The sequence below is a fragment of the Ursus maritimus genome, unplaced genomic scaffold, assembly GCF_017311325.1.
Source record: "Ursus maritimus isolate PB19 unplaced genomic scaffold, ASM1731132v1 scaffold_15, whole genome shotgun sequence".
In the NCBI taxonomy this organism is placed as follows: domain Eukaryota; kingdom Metazoa; phylum Chordata; class Mammalia; order Carnivora; family Ursidae; genus Ursus; species Ursus maritimus.
In genome coordinates, this window is record NW_024423897.1 from 39,092,372 (window position 1) to 39,102,562 (window position 10,191).

Here is a 10,191-nt window from a genome sequence, read left to right on the forward strand (position 1 = left end):
CTGAATTAGGGGCCCACCCTACTCCAGTATGACCTCATCTTAACTAGTTACATCTGTAATCACACTATTGCCAAAGAAGGCCACACTCTGAGGTACTGGGTAAGACTTCAAAATATGAATTTGGCAATGGGGGGTAGGTGGGTGACTAAAAGACACGGTTCAAACTACAACATCATCTAAGGCAGTTTTGAATTCAAAATCAAACTCAAGAGAACGAGCAGAATGGATTGCCCAAAAGAGTGCCTCATATTATCATTCCAAGTGATGGCGTGGACAACTAACGTATCATATTGGTGGGGTGGGGTGTGATGTTAGTACGCAGACACCCGAAATCTCATGCTTACGAGTGAGGGGATACGCATTAATTGAGGTTGCTGTTTGCAGAGATCCACTGGGGTCTCTACAAAACCCTACTTCGTATTCACCAGTTTTTAGGACAAAACCTACATAGGTATGTGGGAAAATTTAGTGTTGAAGGAAACTGTTAGCCAGCTACAGAGTAAAAAGGAGCGTCTCGAAACATTCAAAACACTTTAAATTCCTTGATACTTAACCTCAAAGTGCTTCTAGTTCTAAAGTTCTGACTAGATATGTTTGCCAAAAGGATTCTATATTAAAATTGGGTTTCCTTTTATAAGACGGAGTGGGGGGCTTCTGTTTTGCCTGTCAGTTTGGGTAGGGGGAAGCCTTATAACGTTCTAGTCATTTTCTTCCCTGGTGTCTGCCATCAGACTGAGGCGGTATTTTGTGAAGCTGAAAACCATGCGTGAAATGAAGCACCGGACCACGTGGCGAGGACCAGCGTATAGCTCTGGGGCAGAGCTGAAGTCATATAGCACGGGAGTCAGGAGCACAGACCGTGGTGGCCATTCTGGTTCTGCCTCCTCGTTAGTTGACCTTCAGCAAGTTACATGGCCTCTGCGGCCAAGGTTTCTCATCTAAAGCTGTCCTTTATAGAGCTGTGGTAGGTACGAAATGAGATAGTGGATGGCAGAATGTCCACGATGGTAGCAACTGCTCAATCCGTGGTACTTCTTATAATTGCACCATAGAACTAGGGAGGGAACCTCAGAAAATGGAGCTAGTCTCCTTCTGTCTTGTTAACTTCTTGGTTGTTATGAGCACTGGGAGCCCAGGACTCTAGGAGTCCTTCCTCATTACTTGATTCACTTTCATACTTCTCTTGAAGACCAACCAGTGGGTCCTGGTCTTTTCCTCCTATCACCCCTGCATCTCTGTGGCTTCTGGGGAGATTGTCACCATCCAGCGCGTGCGTGCGCACACACACGCACACACGCACACACACACATACACACACGACTGTACCATCAGAGAAAGGAATTTCAGAGTCATGACTGTTCACTAGTAAAAAAGTTATGTTTGGAAGATTTACTTCCCCAGCTGTGGAAAATTTCCAGAAGCCCAGTGCCTTGATGATTATTTCCTTATTTTCTGTATTCTTGATGCTCTGGCATTTGGGGCCTTGATCCCAGAGAGATTGACCCTCCCAGGGCTAGCCAATTCCTAGAAATAGCAAACAACTCCCCTGAGAGTGTACCTTTGATATACAAATCAGCCAATCCAGAGCCCACACCCCAACTCTCTCCTTTGCAGACTCATATATCAAGACAATATTGCCCCTCAGTCACCCCAGGCCAGGTACTAGACAACCAGAGACCATCCTATAGCTCAGAACCTGCTGAAATCATTCAGAGTACCAAATTCTAAGATTTCTCAGAGTAGCTACCATGATTCACCCAAACCTTCCCTTGAAAACCCCAATAAAGGCTTTGGGCCACGCTCTCCCCTCTTCTCCCCCTGCCTCCTGACTAACACTGCTGCTTCTCCATGTAGCCCTGCGTGGTGTGCAGTTCCTCCTGTTTCTAGGGATCTGTGAGTGTAAACTTCTTCCTTTATGACAGTATTTCCCTGTCTGCATGGCTTATCATACTCGATTAAAATAAATCCCAGGTACATTTGAGAACACCCAGGCATAACAATTAGCAATCTCACAGACCTGTTCCCCAACCTTTTCTCCTATTTCCATTCTCCAAGCTCCTTGGCTTCTGCTATTTCAGTCCAGATACCCACTGACCACATCCATCCAAATACGTATTCCTGACCACACAGAAGGGAATGGTGTGCTGGACCATGCACCACCCCTAGCTAGGAGTCAGAAGAGAGAGACTGAGTCTCTCAGTCTGCCAGTTATCACTGTGACATCACAGGAACACTGCTTCACCTCTGTGAGCTTCTGGAATGATAAAACCAGCTCAGGTGGGTCAAATGAAATGTTTCAGAGATTCACTCCTAATATGTTAGCATAGGCAGCTGCAGCTCACCTCCCTCCCACCCTCACTCCATCATCCCAACACACTTACCCAAGATCTTACCCATGGAGAAAACCCAGAATCCCAGACTCAGTTTACTGCTTTCCCCATCACACCATATTTGCCCCCTCCTTGGAGTCTCCATTAAGGAGTCTAGTTTTGTGTCCCACCTTCTGTCATGACCCTGGGCCCATCACCTTTCTGTTCTTCTGTATCTTCTTTCTTTGAAAAAAAATGGGCATCATCCTATCACTCCCTTCAAGGAATAAATTCAAATCACCAAAGAATCCTCCCCAGGTAGCTGGAAAGCCTTTTCATTTCAGGGTCAGATATACTTTCAGAGCCTGGGACAGAGAACTTTGCCTCTTAAAGACTCCACAGCCTTAAGCAGCCAATGGGAAGAGCTTCCCGAACAAATAGGAGAAAATTTATCCAGTATGGAAAAACTCTCCCAAATCCTAAAGACTCTAGTAACCTCTTAGATAAGAAACTCCCAGTCTTTCCAAACACTCTCCATGGAGAAGAGACATTGTCAGTCTAATATTTTATTGAGCATTATGTACTAAACACAGTGCTAAGCCCTTTATACACATTATTGCATCACTTAGTCATTGGTTCAATAGCGTTATCATTCCCATGTCACAGACAGGGAACGTGAAGCTAAGAGGGATGATTTTTCCAAGGTCAACCAGCTTGTGAGTGTGGGAGCCTGAGAGGGCAGCACTAGTTGTTTGGCTCCAGAGCTGTGTGCGCTCTCCTGCTGGATGTCCCCTCCTTGCTCTTCCTTCTGCCTCTGCATCCAAGGGAGCTCCCCTCAAAGCTGACAGCTGCAAATGGTGGGGGTTCTCCAGGATAGCTCTGGGAGGGCTGCCTCAAGCTCCATGTTAATCCCTGCTTCTAACCCTGAGAACCCAGCCACCAGGGACTGAAGTCACCTTCTCAGTGCCAACAAATACTACAGTGGCCAGTCCTGCTTCTTTTCTAAGAACAATTTCTAATTTTAAATAGAATCATTTCTGTTCAACACTCTTCAACATTGAAAATGAAGCTTCTCCCAATAACTGCCAGTTCAGGACCCAGCCATGAGCCAAGAACATCTCTTCAGCCGGATAGGCAACCCAGAGAGAACACTGGTGAGATTCTAGTGAGTAAGTGCTCACACATGCCAGCCAGCCCTGTGCCATGACTATTCCATGCATTGGCTCATTTAAACTTGAACCACACTCTATGTGCCTGATGACTTCTTGTTGCCCCTCCATGTCCACTCTCCACCATTCTCCACCCTGCCCTCTGCCACAGGTTGACACATATGGACAGTCTCAATGGGCTCCCTTGCCACTGGCTTCTGGCTGGTTTCTGCCAATGGAAATCTCTGGTAGGAGACTGAAGGGAAGGAGAAGGTTAAACTTAAGATACTTCCGCTCTGGCTTCTTCCCCTCAGGGTCTCCTTGGGTTAGATGTCTTCCTTACTGAAAGGTCACCATGATTCTCAAGGTGACCCTCTCTCCATGATTCCCTTCTCTTGGGACATAGGAGCCCTCCTCACAGGAGGCCCTGAAGGCTTGACAAAAGTTATGCATCTCAGAATATCTTCAAACTTCTCTTTTCTTGTCTCTTCCATATATACCCATTACTAAAACCCTGGTGTGCAGTAAAGGGTTAACACAGCAAATTTGGGGTATTCAACCCACGTATATTCCAAAGAAGGAACTGGTTCTTGACTAACTCCTGGGAGGTAACCTATACGTCCTTGGAATATTCTGCCTGATACCAAATAGTTTATGCTAATAATGTGATTTATGGCAGGGGCATTGGGCCATGTGGCATTAGTTTGAAATCTGGAAGGACTGGATCTGAGTAACTAAGGTCAGCTACACAGGCACTCCATGTCTGGGTGACTGACCTCCAAGAAAAACCCTGATGCCAAGGCTCATGAGTTTTCCTGGTTGACAGTACTCCACAGATGTTGTCACACATCACTGGTGGGAGAATTGAGCCCTTCTGTACAACTCTACTGGGAGGGACAACTGGTAACTCGTACCTATTTCCTCTCCTGGATCCCACTCTGTACCTTTTACCTTTGTGCATCTTTTCGCTGTAATAAACTGTAACCCTGAGTTTTCCCGAGTCCACTGAGTCCTTCTAGTAAATCACTGAGGCTGAGGCTGGTCTTGGGGACTCTGATTCCCCTGAGAAACAACAGTCCAATCATAACTTACTACCATGATGGGTGGCCACACAGATGAAAAACAGAACTATGCTCATCACCAAGTGGATCTTCCAGGATGGGGAAACTGGGGCCAAGGGCAGGGGTGGCTGGTGGTCCAGAGATAGTTCTAAGTGTCTCAAGGGGCTTCTGGACTGTCAGTCTGTGAGTAAGGTGACATGGGACAGGCAGATCGAAATACACCCAACCCAACCTTTGGTGCTTTAACTGGAGGGGAGATGCTGGGTTGAGTGGAAGAAGGTCTAACTAATACGACATTTCTCATACTCTTGTGTCATGTACCATTTCTTTTATTTCTGACCCAAGTTTTAAGAAAAAAGAAAATACTCTGAGTCTGAGTCCTCTAAGAGAGAATGAAGCGAAGAAGAAACATACAAATACCAGAATACTTGAACTTTGTGTGTTTTCCCTCTCCGTAATAAATGCCATTGGCTTCTTGCCAGAGGAGGTCTCACACCCTCTGCAGCTACAGACTGGAGCAGCAGACCTAAGTGAGCCGCAGGGTCCCCTGTCCAGCCCCTGTGCCAGCTGGCGCACCCCCACTCACCTGGCCCCACTGACATCAACTCCAACCATCAGCTGCCCATTCAGGGAGAGGATCTCATCTCGCAGTCGGACCTTCCCACTCTTCCCTGCCGGGCTGTTCTTCCTCAGCTCTGTCACCCAGATGCAGCCGACGTCCAGCACAGGGCCCTGGTGGGTCTTCCTCTTCTTGCCCCCTCTGCGCTTTTCTCCATAGTCCCCGAAAACAGGGATGTTCCCAAAACTGAGGCCCACAGTCTCTGTGTCCCCCAGCTCCTTGGTGAGGTACACAGTACAGATTTCCATCCCCGGGGGGCTGTGGTCAGGTGGGACCGCACTCTCATCCACAGCAAAGTTCAGCTGGATGTATTCCTGCAGCTTCTGGATGGCCGCCTGGCAGAGCCGCTGCTCTGGGCCATCCCCGCCCTCCCGCAGGCTGTTCTGCAGCCACTGGTAGAGGAGGGGCAGGTGCAGCACGGCATTGTCCTGGGTGATGGGCATGGTGCTCACTCCCAGACACCAACATCATGAGAAGACCTGCTTCTGGGGGCTGGACCCTGGAAGGCCCCATGTCCCTTGGGAACGCTGGCTGTCATCAGGTTTGCCTGTGTTCATGTTCAGGCTGGCAGATGAGCCTAAGGGATGCCTACTTGAGACTGCGCTGTTTGCTTTGGCAAGAGGAGGACGGGACACAATTAAAACAACAGTGGAACAATTGCTGTGCCTGGAGTGCTCACCAAGAGAAGGAAGGAAGTGTCTGACAAGTTCTTGTTTGGTTCATTTCACAGCAGGGCCCATGCAAATGACCCGGAAATGGGGTATTCCTCCAGCAGCCACAGCATGACCTCACCTAGTCCCATTTATGCCTGGAAGAGGAAAAAACAAAAAATTTCAGTCACAACAGTGAGCCCTCTGATACAGAATGGCCTCCTGTAATACAGAAGGACTATGTTTGCTTTTTGGAGCCGGGAAATTCATGCCTCTCCTCGTTCCCCAGCTAAGATCGCTCCACCCTGTATACACAGACATACTGACAGACACAGACACACAGATACACAGAGGCACACACATATACACACGGTTCCCCCAGACAGAAACTTCTGGAACAATGACTTTCTCCAGGAAGTTTACCTGATCATCAGGGAAAGAAAGTGACTTTTTCTAGAACAACTCCCATCAAACTCATATCCAACCAGGAGGCTATGTGAAAGACTCCTTGGAAGACTGTTACAGGGGTTACGGACATATGTAAGAGCTTACATTCTTAGGAAGTTAAAATCTATGTCCATTTGCCTTCATCAGCTCAACTGCACACACAGGAAGCCTCTCCATTCCAGGACTGACAATGATGCCAAGAAGAGGAAGAGCCAATCAACAGCACAGAGAGATTTGGGCTCTGGCTTAGGACAATACCCGTCCTAAGCTCAGCCATCATTCCATCTTCATCACGTAGCCTCAGAGGGAATCATGTCCCTATGCACCCTGCAGCTTCTCTTTTCCTTTGGTGAACTGTCAGTCCAACCTCAAAGCTATCTCCTCCAGAGAAATGTTTCTCCATGCTTCTGGATAAGGAGACTTGGCCTCTCCTTGGCTTGCCCTTGACCACACTGCTTAGAGCAGTGAGGCATCCCCCCTGCACTGCCAGCGGCAGCAGGCAGGGCTCCCCCGTGAGAGCTGGCAGCAATCCAGCCCCCACTGAATTCTGCACAGTGCCTGGCACACAATACGTCTCCATGATGAAAGGCTAATTGAATCTCATTGCCAATGCACCAAAGAAAACTTTCACCTCCATCTTTCGTAAACACAGAAAAATGACCCTTTTCATTCTCTTCTCTGAATTTCACTTTCACCCAGAGAAAGTCAACATAAACTATGCCATCTAAGATGGAAAACATTCTCTAGCCTTCTCAGGAAGTGATTTAACAAGGAATAATAATAAGTGGGAGAGGTGTCAGAAGCCATGTCAATAATACATGACCTTATTACTCAGTAACCATAAAGAAATTTCCAATATAGCAAGTTCTGAGCTTCCAAAGAACTTGAGTGCCAGCTATTAATTGGTTCCAAGTAAATCAAAAGCTTAGCAAATATCATCTACATAATCACATGCCTATTAGAAAAGAAATGCAAGATCAAAGAAAAGATAATCCATAAATGTACAAAAACTGAACGTTCTCTTTGGCCAAAATAAGTAACACCTCTCACTGCAAAGTGACTCCACACAGACATATTAAGATCTTATGAATAAAACAAAACATTTTCCATCAGGCCTAGCGATCTTTATGAATCTCCATTTTCTCATCTGTAAAATGAGAAAGTTAACCTAAGTGATGGCCAAGGTCTGTCAAACTGAACAGGGAGGTCCTCAAATACAGCGACAGTGCTCATTCATTTTTGTACTCCCTACCCCAGCACAGTGCCATCAACTTGTAGACTCTCAATCATTTAAAACAATTTTTTTAAATATCCTTTAAATTACAATTTTAATGGTCAATGATTCAGGATATTAGTCACAGTTCAGATGGTCCCATACATATGAAAACTGGGTAAATATCTCAGGTAAGTTGCTCTTTAAATAAATCTGACTGAAGAAAACCCTAGAGAATTTTTCTTCTTGCTGTTAACTTGTATTCACTCAATACATATTTACTGAACATCAATTAAGAACCAGGCTTTGAACTTGGCACTGAAAATATACCATCAATAAGGCAAATTCCTCGCCCTGAAGGAATTCACAGTCTAGTGGGGAGATAGATGCCTAAATAAGTGGAAACCAGTGTGTAATAAGTCTAGGACAACCCTCTTAACAGAATTGACAAAGGTACATTCCTGGAAGCCATGTGTATGTAATAAAAGCCCCAGCCCCTGGTGATGGGTCCAGAGCTGGGGGTCTTGTACAAGCTGGAACAGAAGCCTCTAGTTCTTCCCTGAGAACTAAGCACTGGGACCTAGAGAGAGAGAGGGTATAGTCTTGAAGAGAACTATAACTTTTGTACTAGGGGCTCTGGATGGCAATGTTCTACGGGCTATAAACTAGGTAGCAAAGCAGCAAAGAAAGCCATCCTGCCAAGAAGTAAAATAAAATTAATTAGGAGAAGGCAGAGGTGCAAGACTGGGGAGAGAACACTCTGGTTTCCCCACAGCATTCCTGGTCTTAGTTTCAGACACCTGGATAGGGCTGCATTGTTACCCTCCTCTTCTATCCAAATGACTATATCAATCCTTTTTTTTTTTTTTTAAAGATTTTATTTATTTATTCGACAGAGAGAGACAGCCAGCGAGAGAGGGAACACAAGCAGGGGGAGTGGGAGAGGAAGAAGCAGGCTCATAGCGGAAGAGCCTGATGTGGGACTCGATCCCGGAACGCCGGGATCACGCCCTGAGCTGAAGGCAGACGATTAACCGCTGTGCCACCCAGGCGCCCCTATATCAATCCTTTTTTTATATATATAATAATTTTTTATTATATTATGTTAGTCACCATACAGTACATCCCTAGTTTTTGATGTAAAGTTCCATGATTCATTACTTGCGTATAACACCCAGTACAATAAATCAATCCTTAACATTAAATTACATTTAAAAAATTTAACTAAAAAAAGAAGAAAGGTAAAGCAAAACTAAAAAAAAAAACCCTTTAAATGAAAATAAATTTTACTTTGAGTTGTTTCCTGCACTTTGAAACTCTAAAGTTTTTAATACGCTAGGGGTGAGCAAAGCAGGTTGGCTCAACTTGGAGCAGGGTCAGGAGATATGAACCTGGCTGCTGGGAGCCCACCCGCTAACTATGAATGCTGTGGGGGCAGGGAGGGAATTTTCAGAAAAGGAAAAATTATTTCAAGACATTTAGTCTTATTTTGGTGTTCATGGACTATGTACTTTTTGAACTCCATACTTATCACTGGGAATTTTCCAGTAATCCTTCCAGCCCCCTGTTCTATCAACTCCTTTTCCTGTTTCTATAAACAGCAGGAGTAGAAGCATTCCAATCTACTACAATGATCTGAGATGACTCAGGGCATAAGAAAAGATACACAATTTGGCAATACTCTAAAATGAGTGGTTCTTTCACAACAGCCAACGAAACATTCCTGTGAACAAAACATTGAACCAGAGAAGATACAGAAGAACAGAAACCTGCGAATAGTTACAAATACCAACATCCCTCTGTGGCTGATCTGTGCAAAGGTCTAAATGTTTCTCATCTTGAAGATCAATTTCAATAGGGAGCAAAATTTGTGGACATGAAGGTCCACTGAATGTTCCAGTTCACTTTTGTCTATCATATATAATTCTCCAATTAGAGTCCCATCTCACAGCAAATAGCCATGATAATTTAAATTAATTTTGACTTGCCTGAAGCTGACAGCCTTAGCCATTCAAAATTCAAAATGAATGCTCCTTAACAGATTTTAATACTGTATTTAGACTCTACCAACTTTCTCAGATCCTCTTTCGGCTACACTATGCATGCACAGCAGGACAATACCACCCACAACGGGGTGAAAAGTAGTTCTGGACTGAGGAGGCAAAAATCTTAGATCTTGTAATGGTTAGTGTCTGCCTGCAAAGCTCAATCCTATATGACAAAATCTTACCCCTTAGTGTCTAATATTTTGTGTTAGAACTTAAATTAAGTTTTTTTCTCCAGAGTGAGGAGAGCAGGACAATAATACAAAAGATGGAGAAACACCGAACGAAGTGAAACCAATCATCTGGCCAAAGTCACAGCCCCACAGTCACCTGAAATCCAGAGGCTAAATCCTGAAACTGGCAAGGGGGTGCACAAAAGGGTCCTCGGGTTTATCCAGACCATATTTGAAAACAGATGCACGCCGGGCGGTCTTGTACTAACTCTCTCTTGCAATTGTCCTGAATTCTTGATTCTTGATTGTCCTCCTATTCTGAACTCTGCTAAGTTCCAAGTTCCTAGTCTTCCTTTCTTCTGGACCAGATTCCTCTTTTGACTTTCAGAAAATCTCACATTTTGGGGCGCCTGGGTGGCACAGCGGTTAAGCGTCTGCCTTCGGCTCAGAGCATGATCCCAGCGTTCTGGGATCGAGTCCCACATCAGGCTCCTCCGCTATGAGCCTGCTTCTTCCTCTCCCACTC

The 10,191-nt window shown here is 45.3% G+C and overlaps 1 protein-coding gene across 1 annotated transcript in view; it reads right to left on the minus strand.

The window, feature by feature from the left end:
• Positions 1–5,943, minus strand: part of PDZD2 (PDZ domain containing 2) — a 216,701-nt gene extending 210,758 nt beyond the window's left edge. Inside the window, exon 1 of the mRNA XM_040630519.1 lies at positions 5,105–5,943. Within this exon, the coding sequence (XP_040486453.1) occupies positions 5,105–5,580 (476 nt within the window). The 5' untranslated portion in view covers positions 5,581–5,943. The remainder of the gene's footprint in view (positions 1–5,104) is intronic.
• Between the last annotated feature and the right edge of the window lie 4,248 nt (positions 5,944–10,191).